The sequence below is a fragment of the Eleutherodactylus coqui genome, chromosome 9, assembly GCF_035609145.1.
Source record: "Eleutherodactylus coqui strain aEleCoq1 chromosome 9, aEleCoq1.hap1, whole genome shotgun sequence".
Lineage (NCBI taxonomy): Eukaryota > Metazoa > Chordata > Amphibia > Anura > Eleutherodactylidae > Eleutherodactylus > Eleutherodactylus coqui.
In genome coordinates this window covers 113,712,749-113,737,917 of record NC_089845.1, presented here as the reverse complement: position 1 = coordinate 113,737,917, position 25,169 = coordinate 113,712,749, and the positions used below count along the sequence as shown (strand labels likewise).

General features: G+C 44.4%; 2 protein-coding genes across 2 annotated transcripts in view; both read right to left on the bottom strand.

Moving 5' to 3' along the window:
- LOC136578689 (neural-cadherin-like) overlaps nucleotides 1-9,031 on the bottom strand; it is a 114,128-nt gene extending 105,097 nt beyond the window's left edge. The window contains exons 1-2 of the mRNA XM_066578876.1: nucleotides 8,962-9,031; nucleotides 6,480-7,331 (exon numbers count right to left, since the gene is read on the bottom strand). Of these exons, the coding sequence (XP_066434973.1) occupies nucleotides 6,480-7,331; nucleotides 8,962-9,031 (922 nt within the window). The remainder of the gene's footprint in view (nucleotides 1-6,479; nucleotides 7,332-8,961) is intronic.
- Nucleotides 9,032-17,000: 7,969 nt separating this feature from the next.
- DPY19L4 (dpy-19 like 4) overlaps nucleotides 17,001-25,169 on the bottom strand; it is a 55,080-nt gene continuing 46,911 nt past the window's right edge. The window contains exons 19-20 of the mRNA XM_066578346.1: nucleotides 22,936-23,094; nucleotides 17,001-19,255 (exon numbers count right to left, since the gene is read on the bottom strand). Coding sequence (XP_066434443.1) covers nucleotides 19,091-19,255; nucleotides 22,936-23,094 — 324 coding nt within the window. The 3' untranslated portion in view covers nucleotides 17,001-19,090. The remainder of the gene's footprint in view (nucleotides 19,256-22,935; nucleotides 23,095-25,169) is intronic.

Sequence of the window (25,169 nt, the reverse complement as noted above, 5' to 3'; positions counted from 1 at the left end):
ATCTCCAAAATAGGAAAAGTAATTGGGTCCCAACTCGATTATTCAATTCTAGCGCAAAAGAATTGGTGTCGAAATTTAACGTACATAATCTAAATCTGTCACTTCCCAATGCCTTAGAAACTTAAAATTTGGCACGGGCATTGAATATATCATAAATAGGAAAAGTTCATAGGTCCCAACTCGATTATTCAATTCTATGCGCAAAAGAATTGGCGTCAAAATTTTACGTGCGGAATGTAATTTCTTCCCTTTCCGGTGTCATAGAAACATGAAATTTGGCACGGGCATTGATTGTGTCATAAATAGGAAAAGCTAATGGGTCCCAATTCGATTATTCAATTCTATGCGCAAAAGAATTAGCGTCCAAATTTTACGTACGGAATCTAATTTTCTCAATTTCCTGTGTCATATAAACAGGAAATTTGGCACGGGCATTGATTATGTCATATATAGGAAAAGCTAATGGGTCCCAACTCCATTATTCAATTCTATGCGCAAAAGAATTAGCGTCCAAATTTTACGTGCGGAATGTAATTTTCTCACTTTCCGGTGTCATAGAAACGGGAAATTTGGCACGAGCATTGATTATGTCATAAATAGGAAAAGCTAATGGGTCCCAACTCGATTATTCAATTCTATGCGCAAAAGAATTGGCGTCCAAATTTTACGTGCGGAATGTAATTTTCTCACTTTCCGGTGTCATAGAAACGGGAAATTTGGCACGAGCATTGATTATGTCATAAATAGGAAAAGCTAATGGGTCCCAACTCGATTATTCAATTCTATGCGCAAAAGAATTGGCGTCCAAATTTTATGTGTGGAATGTAATTTTTTCACTTTCTGGTGTCATAGAAATGGGAAATTTGGCACGAGCATTGATTATGTCATAAATAGGAAAAGCTAATGTGTCCCAACTCCATTATTCAATTCTATGCGCAAAAGAATTAGCATCCAAATTTTACGTGCAGAATGTAATTTTCTCACTTTCCGGTGTCATAGAAACGGGAAATTTGGCACGAGCATTGATTATGTCATAAATATGAAAAGCTAATGGGTCCCAATTCCATTATTCAATTCTATGCGCAAAAGAATTAGCGTCCAAATTTTACGTACATAATCTAAATCTCTCACTTCCCGGTGTCATAGAAACGGGAAATTTGGCACAAGCATTGATTGTGTCATAAATATGAAAAGTTAATGAGTCCCAACTTGATTATTCCATTCTAAGCACAAAAGAATTAGTGTCCAAATTTTATGTACGTAATCTAATTCTCTCACTTCCTGATGTCATTTTATATAAAGAACCGTCGCATGGTTGCCTCCACGTGGTGTTTCCTGGGTAACGCAGAGAACTATGCAAAATGGTGAACATATGTTTTTCCTCAGTATCTCTAAAGCAACCACGACTTCATAACATTTTCCGTGTGAACACCAGATAAACACCAGTACCAAATTAAAGAGGTTGTCCCGCGCCGAAACGGGTTTTTTTTTTTCAATAGGCCCCCCGTTCGGCGCGAGACAAACCCAATGCATGTGTTAAAAAAAAAAACGTTTAGTACTTACCCGAATCCCCGCGCTGCGGCGACTTCTTCCTTACCTTACTAAGATGGCCGCCGGGATCTTCACCCACGATGCACCGCGGGTCTTCTCCCATGGTGCACCGTGGGCTCTGTGCGGTCCATTGCCGATTCCAGCCTCCTGATTGGCTGGAATCGGCACACGTGACGGGGCGGAGCTACGAGGACCAGCTCTCCGGCACGAGCGGCCCCATTCACCAGGGAGAAGACCGGACTGCGCAAGCGCGTCTAATCGGGCGATTAGACGCTGAAATTAGACGGCACCATGGTGGCGGGGACGCTAGCAACGGAGCAGGTAAGTGAATAACTTCTGTATGGCTCATAATTAATGCACGATGTACATTACACAGTGCATTAATATGGCCATACAGAAGTGCTGAACCCCACTTGCTTTCGCGGGACAACCCCTTTTACTCGGGCGAAGCCGGGTATATCAGCTAGTCTATATATATAAAGCTGAAAGCCCTCACTGACTCACTGACTGACTGACTCGCCAAAAGTTCTCCAACTTCCCGATGTCGTAGAAACATGAAATTTGGCACACACATAGATTATCTCCAAAATAGGAAAAGTAATTGGGTCCCAACTCGATTATTCAATTCTAGCGCAAAAGAATTGGCGTCGAAATTTTACATACGTAATCTAAATCTGTCACTTTCCAATGTCATAGAAGCTTAAAATTTGGCCCGAGCATTGATTATGTCATAAATGGGAAAAGTTAATGGGTCCCAACACAATTATTCAATTCTATGCGCAAAAGAATTAGCGTCCAAATTTTACGTACGGAATCTAATTCTCTCACTTCCCGGTGTTATAGAAACTCGAAATTTGGCACGAGCATTGATTATGTCATAAATAGGAAAAGCTAATGGGTCCCAACTCGATTATTTAATTCTAGCGCAAAAGAATTGGCATCGAAATTTTACGTGCAGAATGTAATTTTTTCACTTTCCGGTGTCATAGAAACGGGAAGTTTGGCACGAGCATTGATTATATCATAAATAGGAAACGCTAATGGGTCCCAACTCCATTATTCAATTCTATGCGCAAAAGAATTAGCGTCCAAATTTTACGTACGGAATGTAATTTCTTCACTGTCCGGTGTCATAGAAACAGGAAATTTGGCACGAGCATTGATTATGTCATAAGTAGGAAAAGCTAATGGGTCCCAACTCGATTATTCAATTCTAAGCGCAAAAGAATTGGCGTCGAAATTTTATGTACAGAATCTAATTTTCTCACTTTCCGGTGTCATAGAAATGTGAAATTTGGCAGGAGCATTGATTTTGTCATAAAGAGGAAAAGCTAATGGGTCCCAACTCCATTATTCAATTCTAGCGCAAAAGAATTGGCGTCAAAATTTTACGTGCGGAATGTAATTTTTTCACTTTCCGGTGTCATAGGAACGGGAAATTTGGCAGGAGCATTGATTATGTCATAAATAGGAAATGCTAATGGGTCCCAACTCCATTATTCAATTCTATGCGCAAAAGAATTAGCATCCAAATTTTACGTACATAATCTAAATCTCTCACTTCCCAATGTAATAGAAACACGAAATTTGGCACGGGCATTGATTATGTCATAAATAGGAAAAGTTAATGTGTCCCAACTCGATTATTTAATTCTAGCGCAAAAGAATTGGCATCAAAATTTTACGTGCGGAATGTAATTTTTTCACTTTCCGGTGTCATAGAAATGGGAAATTTGGCACGAGCATTGATTATGTCATAAATTGGGAAAGTTAATGGGTCTCAACTTGATTATTCAATTCTATGCGCAAAAGAATTAGTGTCCAAATTTTATGTACGTAATCTAATTCTCTAACTTCCTGATGTCATTTTATATAAAGTAAACGTCGCATGGTTACCTCCACATGGTGTTTCCTAGGTAACGCAGAGAATTATGCAAAATGGTGAACATAGGTTTTTCCGGTATCTCTAAAGTAAGCACGACTTCATAAGATTTTCCGTGTGAACACCAGATAAACACCAGTACCAAATTAACTCGGGCGAAGCCGGGTATATCAGCTAGTCACTATATACAGGGCAATGTATAACGTATACCAGCTATACATATATTATTATATACAGGAGATACTCAAGTTATACCAGCATGGTTCATTCCAACATATATAGGGAGATTTATAACGTATACCAGCTGTACATATATAATTATATAGAGAAGATATCCAGGTCATACTGGCATGCTCCATATCACTATATACAGGATGAATAACTTATACCAGCTGTACACATATAATTATATATAGGAGATACCCAGCTTATACCAGTATGCTCTATATCACTATATACAGGGAGATGTATAACTTATACCAGTAGTACGTATATAATCATATACAGGAGATAACCACCATGCTCCATATCACTACAGGAAATGTATAACTTATACCAGCTGTACATATATAATTATATACAGGAGATTCCCAGGTTATACCAGTATGGTGCATATCACTGTATACAGAAGATTTATAACTTATACCAGCTATATATATATATAATTATATACAGGAGATTCCCAGGTTATACCAGCATGCTCCATATCACTATATACAGGATGTATAGCTTATACCAGCTGTACATATATAATTATATACAGAAGATATCCAAGGTATACCAGCATGCTCCATATCACTATATACAAGATGTATAGCTTATACCAGCTGTACCTATATAATTATATACAGAAGATACCCAGGGTATACCAGCATGCTCCATATCACTATATACAGGATGTATAGCTTATACCAGCTGTACCTATATAATTATATACAGGAGATACCCAGGGTATACCAGCATGCTCCATATCACTATATACAGGATGTATAGCTTATACCAGCTGTACATATATAATTATATACAGGAGATTCCCAGGTTATACCAGTATGGTGCATATCACTGTATACAGAAGATTTATAACTTATACCAGCTATATATATAATTATATACAGGAGATTCCCAGGTTATACCAGCATGCTCCATATCACTATATACAGGATGTATAGCTTATACCAGCTGTACATATATAATTATATACAGTAGATACCCTGGTTACACCAGCATGCTCCAAATCACAATATACAGGGAGATGGAGCATGCTGGTATAACCTGGGTATCTTCTGTATATAATTACATATGTACAACTGGTATGAGTTATATAGTACAATTTACACCAGTTATACACATATAAGTATATACATACTTGGTTAGATTGCATGGTCCACTCTCCTCCCCTATCAGCCACTTCCGACCGGACCAATCACACGGACGGTAGCGCACTGATAGACCGCAGTTGTGACGAATCACAATTGCGGTCTCTCAGTGGACGGGAGGACCATGCTGTGCTATTTTGTGCAGGAAAATGGCAGGCAACAAGACAGAAGCCTGACTGACCCCATTATAGCCAGTTGGGTATGTCAGGTGCCGTTCATTTCCATCATGCGAGTAAACTATTTCCGGATGGCATTCCATTTTATTGTTGCCACAGCTAGTAACGTAGACCAAGGCTGGGCTTACATGAGCGTAATTCGCTGTATGCCGCCCACGGAAGCCATGCGCGTGGCACCCATTATCTTGGTGTCTATGTGCGCGTAGTATGCGCCAAGATAGAACATGCTGCGATCTGTCTTATGCGCAATATGCGAGTGCAAACATGGGAGTCTATGGCAGATTGGTACAGCGTATTACATGCACAAAACCCGCACGCACAATACACTGTCACCACATGCTCATGTGAAGGAGACCTAAAACTCCTACAGTTGGATCAAATCTAGGCAATGCAGCAAAAAAACTTGAGATTTCCGCAGGATAAGCGCAGCTCCAAGACAAGTGGCACTTAGCCGAAGGTTTTGGAGTGGCTTCACCGCATGCTTTTCCATTGCAGCCGGCTTTCCTGTGGAGAGGAGCAAGGCTGCAACGGAAAAAAAAAAAAGAATAGACACGCTGCATCCCGGGAATCCGCGCTGGCTAATGCCGTGACAGATTGTCTGCTTGTGTGGATGAGATTTTTGACAAATCTCGTCCACATAGCCGGCTAACCCCAGAATTAGCGGCCACAGGCGGATTTGCCGCAACGAAATTTCACAGGGAAATTTCGAAGGGAAATTCTGCGGCAAATCCGCCCTTTGTGAACCCAGCCTTAGGCTGCTCTCACAGAAGTATCTGTTAAAAAGCCCCGTTTAAAAGATGGCCTTTCAAACGCGTTCAACAGCATTTTTCAATGCACCCCATTATTACAATGGTTGACGTGATGCGTTAATAATAGCTAAAATGCGCTAAAATAGAGGAAGCCGTGTTCAAAAATCACAGCGTTGGAACGCTCATCTGAGGAGCCCTATTAAAATCAATGGAGACGTTTTATAGCATTTAGCGTGTCGTTGGAAATGCTGCGCTAAACGCTGTGAAAAAAAACCCGCCTGTGTGAGAGTGGCCTTAGCTATAAGACGGGTATAGATCAGTGTTCAGACTAGATGTTAAAAGAAAAGGTCTCCTTTCACATTGATAATGAGGAATTGAAAAACAGAATATATTAGAAAGTTGTAGCATTCTCTATTATACAGTGATTAAGCTTTGCTTGCATAAGGCCACGTCCACGTCTGTACCAGAACCTCATCTCGGAAGTTGCATCGCAGATCCGGCACAATGACGGAAGAAACAGTGCTGAATGCCGCGGCAGCTGAGCGGAAACCGAAAAGACCCCATTATAGTCAATGGGGTATGTTCGCCGCTGTTCGGTTCCCTCATAAGACAGACCTGTCCAGCCAGGGGATTCCCCTTTCCTGCTTCATTACGGAGCAGGAAAACCAAATTCCCATGCCGATGTGAAAGAAGGCTAAAATTGGTAACCTCACTCGTGATAATGGTGACAATGTCCACTCCTTACCTTGCTCCAGATTATGCACTTTCACTTGTATCTCCGTCTCTCCACCTTGCAATTTATGGGTTAAGTACAACCGTCCAGATCCACTTTCTATCTTTACCGGAGGGTTGGAGGGCCAACTGATTTCAAACCATTTACCCCGATACCTCCTATCTGGGATAGTAAAGATGGTCTCCCCAAGGGCTCCCCCTGCAGGAACTCGTACGGTGTAGGATGAAGATATGGTTTGGGGGTAAATGGAACGAACAGATCGATATTTTGAGGTGACAGCAGGCAGCATAGGAGTAACTGGAAGTTTGGAGAAAATATTATTTCTTTTTGGCAGAAAAGATGTGGGGTGAGCAGTGGAAATAGTTGGAAGCAGAGCTGGCATCTTTAGTGGCATCTCCAGAACAGAAAGATGTCTAGTAGTCCCTGGCCTATAAGATGCATGAGAGTTTAGCGCAAGAACAGGCGGCTTTAAGGCAGATTTTGGTACATTAGTGGAGATGCTTTGCACGTCTGGATTGCTCTGCTTGCAGCCCCTCCTGGTATTTAGGGGCACCCCTCTTCTACCATCCACATGCATTCCATTTTTTGTAAAGTTACCACCTATCTTCAAAACCTGCCCTTGAATCCTCTTGTCTTCTATTTCTTTCAAGGGGCAGATCAGGACATCTGGATGAAATGCAGCTACTCCGCCAGGATCTTGCTTCAAGGATTTTGGTAGTTGAGAGTTTCTAGCCTGGCATTCAATGAGGAGAAGCATCAAGAAGGTATGAATGCCTGGAGGTCTTCTGCTGCAGCTCACAGATCCGGGGCACAGAAGCATCATTAGATCCCACAAGTCCAGAGCATGAACTCCACAGGAGAAATCTAAGGAGTGAAGTTTGTAGAATTTCAGGGTGAGCTCCAGCCTCCGACAGATGCAATGTGTGAGCCCCTGTCCGGCTGCTCCATAGATAGAGTCAGGACACTCCCCCAGCAGGCAGTGACCAGGGACACTGCAGACAGGCAGCTTTACCCCTATTACGTGGCATCGCATTCCACTGATGCCAGTAATTGAATTTCATCGCAAATCACCCAGTGTAGAATTCCCAAAAGTATGGGAAAGTGCCCGCCGGCTGCAGCATCTGGTCTCATTCACGAAGAGAATTTTCTTTCTAATAGGATTGACAATGGGCAGAAAATAGAAACGTATTGTACATGCATTGCCTTTATATTGCTTCAAATAACAATGTAACGGTACCGTATATCTTCTGAATCACGGTCAAGATGGAAGAATAGAACTTTTTATGAACTCATCTGAATGGATGTTATATAACGTTTCAGTTTCAATAGTTATTATTAGAGATGAGCGAGCATACTCGATAAGGCAAACTACTCGAGCGAGTAGTGCCTTATTCGAGTACCTGCCCGCTCGTCTCTAAAGATTCGGCTGCGGGCGTGGGTAAGAGGTGAGTTGCGGCGGTGAGCAGGGGGGAGCGGGTGGGAGAGAGGGCGAGAGAGATCTCCCCTCCGTTCCTCCCAGCTCTCCCCCGCCCCCTGCCCCCTGCCGCCACCCGAATCTTTAGAGACGAGCAGGCAGGTAATCGAATAAGGCACTACTCGCTCGAGTAGTTTGCCTTACCGATTATGCTCGCTCATCTCTAGTTATTATACTTCTATACTGTATATTTAAAGTTTTAGTAATGTTAAACGTCGTAGAGCCTCCCCATGGCGAAAGGAACCTTGGCCAGGTTTGATGACCAACTTACCGCAGGGAAGACCATGGGGCTCTGCAGCAGAATGGCTGGTAGTGGCATCACAAGCACAGCTATTCCCTGTGCCAAGGCCCTATTGCAGGTCTTGCAGGGCGCTTTAGGTCTTCAGCATGGGCGTAAGTTGAAGTTTCCGGCCCCAATGCAAAATCTGTAATAGGATCCCCACCTATAATGCTTTATTCATAGTACTTCCCTATATGGAGAAGGATGGCCTTATGAGCCCCCTAAGGCTTCTGGGCCCGGGGGGATTGCATCCCCTATAGTTACACCCCTGTTTCAGGTATTGCAGGGTGGAAGAAGACATCGGACTTGCTCCAACAATCAACTTAACTTCTCTCAAGTAAAACTGGAAACAGTTACTTAATGCAACTGGCATACTCAGTATTTGGACCCTTCTGGCTGCCGAGTTTCAGGCAGGGAAATGCAAGGAAGACTTTTTTTTGATCAGGTGTACTACCATGTTGGTCGATATACCCTCCGATTACTCCACCGAAGGCAGACACTATCCTATCTTGAGGATAACTTTGTAGCTGCAGGCTTCATAGAGCACAACTTGTCTTAATATGCCCTTCTGCTAGCTTGTCTCTCCTCTCAGTGTCCCCACCTTGGCTCCACCTGACACGCGCCTATATATTTGCCATATCTGCTTTTTCTTGCGCCATCTACACTGAGCAGTGTTTTCTCCTTGCATTTCCCTGTCCTTCCATCCATCACTAGGAGGCACAGTAACTTTAAAATGTTACGAACAAGTTCCAACTGCGAAGGCCACTCTTTCACAAGAGTGCTTTTATTTACATCATTCAGCTCCGTCATAGGCGCCAACAACAAAAATAGTGGAACCGCAGGAGCCAGTACATGCCAGACACAACGGCACCTGACTGATGCCATTCACTATACTGTAGCCCATTTTCCTGGATGAAATAATTCAGCATGCTGCGCCACTTTATCCGGGATTTTCTGCTGCATTCGTGCCAAATGCTCTAAAATGGGGCCAATGACACAGATCTGATTATCATCCAGGGGAATTTCTCTCCGGAAAAGAAGAGCCGTAAAGGATAACTGCGCTTTCAGAAAACATTTGACAAAAAAAAATATATATATATTCATCTGAAAGTATATGAAAAAAAATACCCAACAAAAAGGGGAAATTTTGCTATGGATATTCAGACAGCTAAAAGGCCTTGGTCCTGAAAGGGTTAACTGAAGTCTCCATCCATACCGTACACTTCTACGTTTATCAAGGGTGTCTACCAGGAAGACTGTCGTCGTTGCCCATGGCAACCAATCATAGCGCGTCTTTCATTTCTGAAACTCCTGTGGTAAACTGAAAGCTGCGCTGTGATGGGTTGTTGGTTGCTATGGGCAACAAAGACAGATTTTCTTTTAGACAGTTTTGATAAATGAGGCCCAATGTGAATCGTAATGGACCCAACAGAGAGCTCGCAGATTTTGTGAAATTCACTTTGTCCTCAAATAAAGGAGCTACTAATATTATAATCATATTGTTGTAAGAACTGGTATAATATACATAATTACCGCTTCCACAATCTACGTCCATTACAGGGAATTTGATATAGGATATTAAGAGGAAATTAAATTCTCAAGTTACCAAAATAAGCTTATTATATCCAACGTACAGAGGAATTCAGGCGGATCATGTCCGGCAAACAGGATTATGGATGCCAGAATGGCAACGATGATGACAGCAGGACACATTAGTGGGGAAATGGAGATAAAAGGGCAGGGAAGCCTTACCTGAGGAGTGGCATGCTAGTGCCGGCATACACCCCTGGCCATAGAAATTTACACTTCGTAGAACAAGCAGAATGATAGAGTTCTCCGGATTCCAGGAGCCGCTGTTTAGGCCATAGTGCAGACTTGTCCATAGGTCTATGTAAGCTGCACATCCATCCGTGGCTCCGCGCCCGAGTCACTCATTGGAGGTATATGCCGGGTCAGTGGAGCCCTATGGAGACAGTTAGCGTATGTGCCAGAAGTTTTCACACTGTATATCACTAATATAATGGGAACACACCCTAACATGAGACGAGAAACTCCGTCACAAATCTGAATTGACTTCTTTTGTCAAGATCTTAACATTTTTACTTTGTCTTTGATATTGCGCATGTGTGTGAAGCCCGTGCTTTCCAATGGGTTCCTTCACATTGTTCCTTGTACGCTGCTACATTGCAAGAAAAGAAAAAATCGTGGCGTACTCTATACAGCCGTGATTTGCGATATTTTGAAGTCCATGTTTCCCTATGGAGCTTTCCTTTGTGTTGCATTGCATGAAATTGCAGTTGTGGTGCGGTGTGATGCAACATTTACAGTAGGAAGTCCTACAGTTTGTTCCTAAAATAAGCCCTGGCTGCAATAAAAAAACCACAACAATACATTACCTAACAGGCGCATTTCTACGGCACTAGTTTGCAGTCTTCAGCCACCGCTTCCTGGTCAGGGGGTTAAAAAATCCCACCTCCAGGAATCGCTGGCTCTGATTGGTTTTTGAGCACCGCAGCTCAGCCAATCACTGCAATGCTCAATGAACCAATCACAGATATTGCATTGAATGGAGCGGACAGCGCCTGTTAGGTAATGTATTGTTGTTTTTTTTTAAATGTAGCTAGGGCTTATTTTCAGGTTAGGGTTTATATTCCAGGCGACTCTGCTGGCACTACATGGCCAAAATCCATGAGTCTGAGCCCGGTCATCTTGCCATCCAGTGATATATCAGGTCTTATACGATTCAGGACTTCTCTGTTTGTTACTCTCGCTGTCCAGGGTATATGCAGCAGCGTTCACATCCATACATGGTGTGGCAAGGTGGGGTTACTTGCCCGGGATCTCCTGCTCCTTTTCCCCTGCCCAGGGGTGGCAGCACCGCAATGATGTCCAGAAACAGGGTAAAGTCCAAATGCTGGTTCCTTTCATTTCAGCATAGGTATTCAGTTTACAAACAGTGCAGCATATCATATGCAACTGCACACTGTTGTCCACCACAGTGCTCACAGCAACGCACACCGCTTCTTCCAGCAGACCTTCCAGGAAGGTGTCTTTGCAGAGTTGTGTCATCCACTTAACAGAGATTGTTGATGTCTCTTCCACCTATTTTCACCCCGATTTCCAATTTGTCTAGGTCAATTTTCCACATGATCACTTCCGCATATAGGTTAAACAAGAAGGATGAGAGGATGCAGCCCTGTCGAACGCCTTCGCCGATCCCAAACCAATCTGTGTTCCCATACTGCAGTGGTGGCGAACCTATGGCACACAGAGGCGGCACGCAGCACCCACCCTGCTGGCACGCGTTACCATCAGCCGCTCACCACATTAGTGAATGCCTGCAGGGGCCGTGGCTCCCCTGCAGGCATTTAGTCAGCGCTGCTATCTGCACTGATCCCGGCGCACACTGTGATGTCAGTGTCCAGCCGGGATCCTCCTCCCCTGTCCCCTGACATCTCCTACATGGTTCCGCGAGAGCAGGGGGAGGAGGCATCAGACAGCACACTGACGTCAGTGTGCACCAATGATCAGGCAGAAGAGAAGCGGCGCTTCCACGAGGAAGAGGGGTAAGTATGTGGGGCTGAGGAGGGGGGGGGCATTATTACTGCTGTGGGACCCCTGGGGGAGGGGGGGCATTATTACTGCTGGGGGAACCGGTGGGGAGGGGTGGCATTATTACTGCTGGGAGGGGGGGGCATTATTATTGCTGGGGAACCACTGGGGCGGAGGGGGGCATTATTACTGCTGTGAGACCCCTGGGGGGCATTATTACTGCTGGGGGAACCGCTGGGGGGGGGGGGGAATTACTGCTGTGGGACCCCTGGGGGGGCATTATTACTGCTGGGGGGACCACTGGAGGGGGGCATTATTACTGTTGGGAGAACCGCTGTAGCGAAGGGGGCATTATTACTGCTGTGGGGGCCGCTAGGGGATGTCACTACTATTACTGCTGGTGGGCCGCTCTGCGGGGTGTCACTAATATTACTGCTGGGGGGGGGGCGCTCTGTGGGGTGTCACTATTACCCCTGGTGGGGGGGGGGGTCACTATTATACTGGGGACCGCTGTGGGATGTCACTATTATTGCTGGGGGGGGGGGGGGTGTCACTTATCACTGTGGGGAGGGTCGCTATTATCGCTAGTGTATGTGGCAGAAATGGGCAGGGCTGTTTCAAAATAGACAGGGTGCAGATTTTGACTGCTTTTTGGATGCAGAAATGCTGCAGAATTTTCCACAGTATTTTCTGCTGAGAACATTCTGTAGTATTTCAGGGGGGTAAAATCATACGTTGTGATAAGCCCCGCCCCCTAACGTGTTGGCACTTTGTGGTAAATAAGTGGGTTTTGGGTTAGCAATTTGGGCACTCGGTCTCTTAAAGGCTCGCCATCATTGCCCACTGTGTTCTCACAGTGGCTTCTTGATTTTATTAGCTTGACTAGATGTGCATATAAAGATAGCAAAAAAAACCTGAAAACACGTATATCTATTTCATATGTGCTCAGTTCTGTATGTTATCCATGTATCTGTTTTTTTTTTTTTACTTCAGTGTGTCATCTATTTTACATGACAACTCAAAAAAAAATACTAAAAACGGGGCCAGTTCTTTTTTTCTGCATGGATTCACGACGTACAGCCAGCACATGGGTGACATTTGAGTGCTGTCCATTTTTTTTTACATCCCCATTAACTTGAATAGGCGGGTCTGATCCAGAAAGTGGGTCAAAATAGTGCATGCCATGTTTTTTTTTTCATGTGATCTGTATGGAAAAAAACGGATGGGATTGTGTGCGGTCAAGTCATTTGTAGATTTGGACAGCACAGGGACTGAAAATACGCTTGTGTACCTTTGGCCTAAAAGCGCTCTACCACATTTTTTTACAGTGTTAAAAACGCTCCCCCTTGATTTCAATGGAGGGTGCATCCTGTTTAAAAATAGAAAATAGAACAGTTAGCGCTCGAAAAATGCGGCGTTAGAAACGCTGATTTCGAATTGTAGACTGAGAAGCCCCATTGAAATCAATGGAGGTGTTTTACAGCGTTAGCACAGTGGTAAACGCTCTAAAATGCATTGTGCATGAAAGGCCTAAGGGTGCTTTCACATCTGTGTTGGAGCCTCCGGTTGGAGGTGCGGTCGCAGATTCGACAACGCTTTTTCATCCGGCGAAAAGTTGGGCCGCTGAGCGGAAACCAGACTGACCCCATTACAGTCAAGTTGGGCAAACCTCTTAGGATGGGCGCACAAACCAACAAAACTCACGGGAAAATAAAACATACTTGTTTATTAACAACCAGTCCATGAGCGTTACAAGTAACGAGCAAAGGCAGCATCGCAGTGCGTCTTGCTCTCGGAGGCCTCCATGTCTCTTACATACATTGTGCTGACTTCGCTTTGGCAGAAAACTTTGGTTCAAAACCAAATACAGCAGAAGTCCACTTGTCCCCCGAAGAGAAACGAATGTAATAAACGCTACATAACAAACCAATGATACTTTGTGACGGACACATGAAAGGTAGACCGTAAAACAAACTCTAGAAGAATGTAGACTTCACACTTGTGGGGTAGTTTAAATTATTTTTGATCATTTAATAGAATTCTGACAGATCTTGTTACTTTCCATGGGGCTCAAACACAAAGCGCAGCATATCAGTTTCCATTGACCCTTTTAGACCATATTCGTACCATGCAGTTTTTTAAATTTTAACTCGAGATGAGCGAGCATGCTCGGATAAAGCAGTTACTCGGGCGAGCATCGCTCTTCTCGAGTAACTGCTCACTGGTCTGAGCAGGCTCGGGGGGGGGGGGGGGGGGAGGGGAGAGTGAGAGAGATCTCTCCCCCCAGAGCCTGGTCGGACCAGTAAGCAGTTACTCGAGAAGAGCGATGCTCGCTCGAGTAACTGCTTTGTCCGAGCGTGCTCCCTCATCTCTAATTTTAACTTTTTCTTCAAATGAAGTCAGTTGTGTATCCTTAGGGCACATTCGCATCGAGCTTATTATGGCAGATCTATGCCCGATTTTTCTGACATGGATCTGCCACAATAATCTGTGAGCCTTGGAGTTCTGATGCAGAGTTGCAGGTGCATCCACATGCGGATTTAGCTCCATTCAATGGTGTAAATGCATGTGCAGCCACCTGATATGGAAACCATGTCAAGAATTAAAGGGGTTGTCCCGCGAAAGCAAGTGGGTCTATACACTTCTGTATGGCCATATTAATGCACTTTGTAATGTACATTGTGCATTAAATATGAGCCATACAGAAGTTATTCACTTACCTGTTCCGTTGCTAGCGTCCCCGTCGCCATGGTGCCGTCTAATTTCAGCGTCTAATCGCCCAATTAGACGCGCTTGCGCAGTCCAGTCTTCTCCCTGGTGAATGGGGCCGCTCGTCCCGGAGAGCTGGTCCTCGTAGCTCCGCCCCATCACGTGTGCCGATTCCAGCCAATCAGGAGGCTGGGATCGGCAATGGACCGCACAGAGCCCACGGTGCACCATGGGAGAAGACCCGCGGTGCATCGTGGGTGAAGATCCCGGCGGCCATCTTGGTAAGGTAAGCAAGAAGTCGCCGCAGCGCGGGGATTCGGGTAAGTACTAAACCTCTTTTTTTTTTTTAACCCATCCCTTGGGTTTGTCTCGCGCCGAACCCCCCGCCTATTGAATAAAAAAAACAAAACGTTTCGGCGCGGGACATCATCTTTAAAGGAGTTTTCCGGGCAATTTCTATTGATGACCTATCTCAGGATAGTTCATTGGCTGGGGTCCGCCGCTCGTGACCCTGGCCAATGAGCTGATCGGGTGCCCAGTGCCATAGTACAGGGTACAGAACAGAAGCAGATTGCTCCAACCCGTCTAGAGGCCGGCGCTGGCAATTGCAGAAGCAGCTCCCATTAAAATCAACGAGGAGGAGGTTTAAAAATTAAACTGCAGTTGCTACGGGCGAGGGATATTTTCTGCGACCATTTCACAGCAAAAATCTCAATTAATCCAGGCATAAAAAGAGAGTTAAAAAAAAAAAAAAAAGATGGTACGTAACACTAAAAAATGTACATGAAATATTGTATACATCCCGAGTGAGCAGTTCACCATGTGAAACAAATGTCACCTAAGAGGACCATTCAATCACAGAAAGTAGGACATACCTGTACATACAGAATATTAACATCAGATTGTTCGCTGCATTCAGACAGAACTTGACACCTGCGCCAAATATATAAAAGAAAACAAACAAAAAAAAACTATATTCACATCTGGATTTACATTCTCTACCGTGGTTTTTGTCACTTTTGATGGCAAGCCTAACACAACATGCCGGACCATTATTCCCTTCAGAACGACTGCAACCTTTACAGCACCCTACAGGACTCCTTTACAAATCAATGGGGTCCGTCAGGTGACAATCAGATTCGTCGTCTGATCCGGAACAGCGTCACGGCTTTCTTTGTAAAAAGATGCTACCATGAAAGTTTAAGTAGAGGCTTCTTTTGCATTAAAATGCGAAAACAGTGAAGGTGGCCACAAGCATCCTTAAAGGGAAATGTATTGCGCATATTTTTTCAATATAACCAGATATTGGTACTTATTTTTCCTAATTTGTTTTCAACTTCTAATTGTTGATTTTTTTTAAACTATTTTATTGCACATGACTATGGGGTCGGCCATCTTTCCCAAGCTGGTGCTAAGAGCATTTAGAGATTTGCGTTACAGCAGCCACATACACCATGGAGAGCTGTAGTCTGGTGATGACTTATAAGGGGATTTAGCAAAGTCTTTATGTGACATTTGTGGTGCAAATTATGGCGTGTGACATTTATACTATAATTCATGACGTCACACCTCCTGCCGCCTACCAAAAATGATGAGGAAAAGTGTTCGAGGTTCAGCAAGACGGAGCAAGGGTCTTGGGGACAAACAGAGGTACTACCATTTACATAGAAATCGGTGCAAACTATAGCACAAATCTGCTTCTGCTCTTAGAATTTAATTTGTTGCACAAGGACAGTGAAAGAATTGCCACAATTATTAAGAGGCAAATTTGGCGCACTCTTTTCCAGTGCACTTTGTTAAAAACTGGTGTATGCAATGTCCGTTTCCCCATTGACTTCTATAGAAGAGTGTTGTTGACATTTTCTGTTCTGAACAGAAAACTTTTTCAGCAGTCATCTCATTATCACAAGCAGGATTACAATGAAAGTTGACACCTGTGTAGAGAGAACGCAAAATCCACCATTCACAATAGGTGATGGTCACAGCTTACCTCCTCCCCCTTCCTGCACAAGCTACAGAGAATGCCCAAAACAGGTTCCCCTAGAGGTCAATGAGTCCTCTCCTATCCATTGTGTCTATGAGTTCTACTATAAAGCATCTCTATAAATGCTAATTGCATCTAAGGCAAGATGGCCGCCTCCAAGTTCATGTACAGACAAAAGAATAAAAAAAAAAAAAAAGATCTAAAAATCAGAAGAATAAAAACAGATTAGAAAAGTGGAAAATGTTTCACTATCTGGTTTTAATTAATAAAAAATATAGGCGATACTTCCCTTTTTAAAAAAGTGGTGAACCCAACGGTGAACTACAAGCAGGGCGCTTTTTCTATGGTATTTTGCTAACTTTTGGTGCGCTTTTTCGGTCCATTACATCTTCTGAAAATCGCAACGTTCTTTTGGTGTGGTATTTGTTTCTACAGTTGTTTGTAGGCTTCTCTATAGGAAAAAATTGCCTAAAATACACATGCGTTAGTAAAAGAAAAAAAAAACCACGCATGACATTATGGCACTTTTCGAATAAAAAAAAAGGCCACAAAAAGACCGTGAGAGGAGCTCTAAGTGTAATCTAACAGGCAGTTCAGTCTATATGAAAATCTCTTTAAAATACTTTCCACTGCCACGAGCATACCTTTAATTTTCCATGCACATTCCTTCTCATGACAACACTCCCTGTCACCCCACCACCACACTAGTCTGGTTGTCATGAAGGCACCGGGGCAGGTTTATTAATGTACATATTTATAAAGCCTACTCAGCAATTTTTCTGAAACATGTGACCATATTAGAAATGTTGGTGAAGTGTCAGGGTTGCACTTTGTGAAACTCTGTTCCCCAACTTTTTTGTTTAGGATAATGTTGGAAAACTACAGGTGTGATCTGGCATTATGGAGGTGTTGTCATATGGACTCTAGAGCAATGGGGCTGCGGAAGGAAAATAAAGCACTGAAAATACTAAAAAGAATCGCGACACAATTTTTAACTTTCTCCTGGCATGTTTCATGTATAGCCTAAAATAATGTGTGTATAAAGTTCCCATTTAAAGGGGTTTCTAAGGTTAGAAAAACATGGCTGTCTTCTAAACACAGTGCCACCCTTGTCCACCATAAGGTTGTGCGTGGTATAGCAGCTGACTATTAAACTAAATGGGAACTGAGTTGCAATACCATACACAACCCAGGAACAAAAGGTGGCGCTGTGTTAGGAAGAAAGTAGCCATGTTTTTCTAACTCTGGACAATCCCATTAAAAAGCGACATCTCCATTCAAAAGTGATTGCCTACCAATGCCGGATCTTCCGGTTTAGGCAATTACAGTAATGATCATGGTGTCTGCCAGGGCAGTGGTAAGCACAGAAAGCCTACAGCTAGAAGGGAAGGGTTTATTAAAGAGACAAACAAAGAGCTTCTGGACAAACAAAGATGGCCACGCCGCTTCTGACTACCTGTTGCATACTAGTATGCTTCAGTAGTCTAAAACACTGCATGCTGCTTTGATTGACTAGTGCTGTCCATTAGAGATCACTAGCCAATCAGAGCAGCATGTACTGTCTTAGACTACCGATGCATACTAGCGGCGTAGCCATCTTTCTTTGTCCAGGATCGGAGGGTGGCTTTAAAGGAAGTCTGTTAGGCCCATTTAGTGTATCTAGTTATTATTACATATGACGTGCCAACAGCAGGTGAATCCAACTCTACTTTTTTCAGACTTCTAAGCGCTTTCATTCACTGTAAATCCAACTTTGTGCGCCTCCCGTGCGGTGTCCGTATGACCACTGACCCGTCTGATAGGCAAATCCACTTCCCCACCCTTGAAACCTACAAACCAACTTGAAAACCCACTTTTTCAAAAAGGCCTACAATTACGCCACTGTCAGTGCACCACCATATGAGCAACTTCCGCCCTCACCTACTGTCTTCTTCTACCTGTCCCCTATAGTTTGTAAGTCCTTCTCCCGTCTGTCACCTTATTCAGCCACACTTTTATTTATTTTTTTTCCTCTTTGTTTACTATCAAAACACTTTTCATATATCCATCACCCTGAAATTAATGGCGCCATCAAGGTCAATCATTACCAAGATGGATACCAGAGGAACAGAATGCAAAAATCTAGGAAAAGATGCTCTAGAATTGTGATTCCATGCAGCTTAAATACCATATCGATTTCATGTAGCTCGCAGGTAAAAGATCACCAATGTTTCTGAGTAAACCGCTTAGGAGATACACTTCGTTTTATAACTTTTCACTGGACAAGGAACAGAAAACACTGCTGTTTGCACTTTCATAGTGCCATAAATACAAAATAAAACATTTTATCACCGTAAAAGAACAAAAATAGTAAAAAAAGGAAACTTGAGAAGAAAAAAAAATTGTAAAAAAGTTCTTTGCATAATTTAAAGCTGAAGTGAAGTAAAATGAATTAGATCAGGGCCGCCTTTGGCCTCTTTAAGTTTATGACCTTTCCGGACCCTGTGCTCCTCAGTAGCCCACACAGGCTGTTCATATATCCAACGGCTACATTAGAATTACATCAACCATCTCATTGTCTTGCAGGAAGAGGAAGATTAGTGCAGAAACCACACAGAAGTCCTCCGAAGTTCTCAGTGTGCTTATCAGTACTGGAAAGATATGATTGTGTTGATTTTGTATACAAAATATGATCTATTCCAAAAGACCCGGGTGAAATAGTTCACGTATGGAGAATAGTTCATTTTAATTTCATGGCAGAATCGGCCATATTTTGAGTAGGCATAGACGTCCCCATCTTGAGTCACTACCTGTCAGTGTAGAGAAGAGATATGTGATGTAAATGACTGCAGGATACAAGTATACAGGATCTGTTGAAGTTTATAGCCATGGAGAGAGACATTGTTCTGCATAGGAGCTGTATACACAAAGGCAGGATTTATCAAATCAAGACTAGAGATGAGCGAACGTACTCGTTACGAGTACTTACGCACCCGAGTACCGCCATTTTCGAGTACTTCAGTACTCGCGCGCAAATATTCGGGGGGCGCCGGGGGGCGGGGAGAGGCGTGGCGGTGCGGGGGGTAGCAGCGGGGAACAGGGGGGAGCCCTCTCTCTCTCCCTCTCCCCCCCACTCCCCACTGCTACCCCCCGTGCCGCCACGGCGGCCCCCGAATTTTTTCGCCCGAGTATGGAAGTACTCGGAATTCGCGGTATTCGGGCGAAAAAGGGGCGTGGCCGAGCACGTTCGCTCATCTCTAATCAAGACGATTTGCAAAGTACATGTCCTTTAACATGTGCTATGAAGTTATATGCAAACTACTTTGCTGTTCAAATCAAGAGTGGATAGAAGTTGCCTGAAATGACCCATCATGTTATGTGTAGAGCAGAGGTTCGGCTTTTGGATATGGAATAAATATCTAATCACTGGAGGTCCAACGTCTGAGACCCCCAGTGGATTTCAGATCTGTGCCCCATAAATGCCCCATCTCATTGGACATGCGCCAACACTGCTCCAATCACTTACCTGGGATAGAGGTAAATTGGTGGACTTGTCAATCTCACTGTAGTGAAAAAAGTGGGGGTCATAAACGCATACCACCACTCCATTCACATGGGGCATTCAGGGTGACCATAGGTCAGGATCGTTGGAGGTTCTGGTGGTCAGACTATCAGCAAAGAGACTTTTATTCCCTATCCTGGGGATAAGTGATAATGGTCATCAGTGGGAAAACCTCTATAAAAGGCTTTGTTCACAACTTGTCAGAGACTTTCATTAGATGTAATTTTTGGGAACATTCCCGGATGTATTCCTCCCAATGATTTAATATTTTTAATAGATATAAGAACCATTAAAAATACACCCCATGGTATAGGTTTTTATGGCAGCCCCCTGCAGAGAAAAGTGCACTCTGATGGGCTTTCCTATACAGTTAAAAGAAGAAAAAAAAAACATATATATCTCAACACATTCTAGTTCATTGGAGGGCAGAATTTTGGCACATTATGGTGAGGGGGGAAGCCAATAAATACATTTGGTGTAGGCGTCAGGAGCTTTTTCATTGTGTACGCCTGGAATACACTATCCTTCCAAAAGTAACTGAGCAAAAATCAAAAGTCACGTTTATTTCCATATGTTAATACTTATTGAGGTCTCCTTTGGCCCTAATGACATCAGATACTCTCCATGACATATTTTCTATTAACGTCCAAAACACTTTAACTGACATCTCCCTACATTCATCCTGAAAATGTCTGGCGGCTTCTCTCAAAGAAAATGGCTGCTACTTATATTTCCTGACCGGATGTTCCAGTTTGTCCCAAAGATGGATTTCTGACAAGGCGCGTTGTCTGGTTGGAAGTATTGCTGACCATTCCCAGAGTACTGCCACATTGTCGGCAGCACATTATTGTCTAGAACACGTGTCAAACACAAGGCGGGCCAAATCCGTCCCGCTGCCTCATTTTCTGTGGCCCGCGGCGTGCTGACGGCCGCTCCCCCCTCTAGCGATTACCAGCTGGGGTGCCGCAGCTCCCCATTGGAAATCGCGCTGTTACAGCTGATCCCGACGCGCACACTGACGTCAGTGTGCAGCCGGGATCCTCCTCCCCTGAGTCCCCTGCTCTTCAGTTCCACAGGAGAGGACTCGAGGAGGAAGCGTTCCGGGCTACACACTGACGTCAGTGTGCACCCGGGAATCAGCGCGAGCAGAGGAGGAGCGGCGCTGAAAGCAGGGAGAAGGTAAGTATATGGGTTGGGGAAGGAAGGAGGGTTAATGGTGGCTGCTTTGGGGTTAACATTATTGCTGCTGGGGGGGGTTAATATTGCTGCTGTTGGGGGAGGTGGGGTTAGTATTGCTGCTGATAGAGGGGGTGGGGGGTTAATATTGCTGCTGGTGATGGTGGTGGAAGTGGGTTAATATTGCATTATTAATATAACATTATTGCTGTGGGGTTATTACTACTGTGGGGGTCGCTCTTACTACTGGGGCTACTGTGGGGTACCCTGTTACTACTGGGGCCACTGTGGGGTACCCTGTTACTACTGGGGCCACTGTGGGGTACCCTGTTACTAATTCGCCCACTGTGGGGTTCAATATTTTTACTGGGGCCACTATGAGATTCACTATTACTACTACGACCACTATAGCGGTCACTATTACTACTACGACCACTATAGGGGACACTATTACAACCCCTATAGGGGTCACTATTAGGGCTCGTTCATACGGGTGTAATCATATTTCGGTCGCACAAAATATGCTGCATATTTGCGCAATCGAAAATCGCTTATGCCTGCATATTTGGGCACGCAACAAAGAACGCATATGGGCCCACTGAAATGGTGCTCAAATATGCAGTGAATACATAGGTTTCCTACGCATTTGCCGCGTATTTGCGCGGCCCATTTACTTCAATGGCCTATCGTGGTGCATAGTACGCAACAAAATAGGTCATGCTGTGTGACAATATACATCATGCGAATGAACTTATTGAAATCAATGGCTTCTATTCACTGCATATTATGTGTGCAAATACGCTTGTGTGAACAGACCCTTACTGTACTGTCTGACAATCGGCCCTTTGAAGGTCACCATAAGCCTGATGTGGCCCTTGGTGAAAATGAGTTTGACACCCCTGGTCTAGAATATCAAGGTACAGCTCCATGTTCGTGGTTCTTGTCACTACAACCAACAGACAGAGACCATGCCTCATAATACACCCCTAACACATAACGGAACCTCCACCATACTTAACTGCTCAGGCAAAATGCGTTCCCCATCATCCTCAACACCCAGGTATGGCCATCTGATTTGATTCATCACTCCATACAACGTTCTTCCATTGCTCAACTGTCTAGTGGCGACACTCCATTGTTGACTGGTTGATGCATCTTCTTTGAAAGAACTACCCAGGTGTTTACAGGATGAATGGAGGGAAATATCAGTGCAAGTTCTACTATTACTCTTGTTAATATGCACTTCCTGAAGCTAAACATTGCCATTCGCTAAGGGGAAAAAGTCTGAGTATTAGGAAGTCACAATTTAAAAGGCCCTTACCAAGTAATTATTTTTCTTTTAAATCTTGCTGTCCATGGCTAAAAATAAAAAAAGCCTTTAATCCCCCATCCCCGCCTTCTGCATCTCCGTTCTCCCCACCAATGGCGTTTTACTTTACTTCCTGCAGTCAGTGCGAGACCATGACATCACAGACCTCAGCAGTCAGTGCGAGACCATGACATTACAGACCTCAGCAGTCAGTGATTGGCTGCAGCAGCCTGTCACATCCCGCTTGCAGACTGACTGCTGGAAGCAAGCAGAACGCCGATGGGGTGAATGGAGGTGCGTCGCTGTTGCTGAGAGGAAGGGTGAATAAAAGTTACTTTATTATTCTTGGCTATGGCCAGCAAGATTTAAATAAATTGAAAAAAAGATTTACTTGGAAAAGCCCTTTAATATTTAGCATTAACCCTTTAGTAGAAGGGACTTACGTGGTCGTTTGAAATATCAAGCAAATCTTTCACTCTGCAGCCATTCTTTCCAGCCACCTCATTGCAGATGGAGTCTTCAATCACCACATAGTTGGCTTTATAGGAGGTGAGTATCTTATAGATGTCCTCCGCTGACCTCATACTATAGATCTGATACATCTGCAAGAAAAAACATGATTGAAGCTTTATTTATTACACTATTAATCTCAGTATTTACTAATTATAACACTGACGTTCACACGTGAGGCTGGTTTCACATCACTATTTGCAAAACCACACTGGCTCCATCCTCTATGTATTAAGGCCAGTTTCATATCTTTGTCAGAACCTTCGGTCGGAGGTTCCGTCGCAGATCCGGCTGCAAATACTGGAAGAAAAAGTGCTGCAAGCAGTGCTTTTTCTACTGTCACAAAGCTGGGCAGCTGGACGGAAAGCAGGAGGACCCCATTATAGTCAATGGGGTCCACCTGATGCTGTGCGGCTTCGTCCACAGACGGAACAGTTCTGCCGTGGGGATTCCCCCTTTCCTGCTCTCCAAACGGAGCAGGAAAGTGGAATCCCTGGTGTAGGTGTGAAAGCACCCCAAGACCGGTCTCACACGGACTGGTCAGAATCTGCATGCGGGAGCCTGCAGCAGAATACGGCTCTGACCGTGGCCGGCGATCCCATGTACCTGTAATTTCTTTACTGCGGATGACCGTGGATGCTCGCCGTCGGTCATGTGCAGTAGAGATTTTTATTTAAATACATGTATTTCCTGCATGGTTGCTAGGCGATGACGCGGGTACCCACGGCCTATCCATAATGTATATTGCAGGTGGGCTGTGGGTCGGATGGCCTACATTGACTTTAACCCTTTCCAGTCCAATGTCGGGCCTGCCCCGACATCATAATTTCCCTCCACAGCTCCGATGTCGGGGCAGGCCCGACACTGCAGTGCAGGAGTGGATCTGCACCCGATCGTCAGACACATCGGGTGCAGATGCACTCCTGCACTGGTCCTCATCGAGGACCCCCGAGGAGAAGGCAGAAAGGGTTTTTAACCCTTTCTGCCTTCTCCTTTACACATTACATAGCGCTCAATTAGAGCTATGCAATGCACAGAGATGCCGGCCGGCGATCATGTGACCGCCGGTGTTACCTGACCCCCGGCGGTCACATGAACGCCGAGCCGGGAGCCTGCACCGTGGGGAGACCTGTTTACCTGTCCGGCGTCTTCCGCATTCTCCTTCTGTCTCCCGGCCCGGCGATCATGTGACCGCCAGGTGCCACCTGACCCCAGCGGTCACATGATCGCCGAGCCGGGAGGCAGAAGGAAAATGCGGAAGACAGGTAAGCAGGTACCTCCCTGCACCCTCCTGAACTCTGTCAGTTCAGGAGGGTGCAGAGAAAATGTATTAAATTGGAGCTGGGGAGAATGGGTGAGAAAAAATAAATGGATTGGAAAGGGTTAATGGAGGCCGTCCGCACGTAGTTTGCATTAAAGTAGAGCATGCTGCAATTTTTCCTCCGCTCACAGAAATCGCAATTCATTTCCGTGTGTGGGAAGGAAAAAGCGAAAGTACATACTTGTCAATGCATCCCATTTGTAACGGATCCTTCATGTGGTCGCCGGCCGCGGATTCCATAATGGAAATTCGGTCGACTGTCCTGACTGCTATAGTGAGTGGCTGCTAAACACTTTAGGCACTGCTTAAAGGAATTGTCCAGGACTTTGACTATTGATGACCTACCCCCAGGATAGTTGATCGACGAAGGGTCCGCTACTTGGGATCCCTGTAGAGCAGCTGATCCATGGGTGAAATCAATGGGAGCTGTGTCTATAATACCAAACTGGGCCACTGCAATACGGACAGTGCTATCTGCTTGCAACACTGTCGCATCGACAGCAGGCCCAGGGATAGGTGGATCGGCGGACTCCTGATGATCAACTATCTATGACCTGTCTTGAGGGTAGGTCATCAACAGAAAAGTCCTGACAACCCTTTTAATATATTAACACTGCTGAACTACAAAGTGAACTAGCACCCTCTAGTGGACAAAGGGAGGAAAACATTAAGTCATATGAAAACAGATTAATTATTAAAAAGTGAAATATTCGGCAACTTTCTAATATAATTGAAGTTTAATCGTTTTTACAGTTTTTAAGATATCGGTTTGCTATCCCTAAATGGGTTTGCTACAATATAGCAGCAGATGCTCCCTTACAGCATATGGACATCACAGAGCACGGT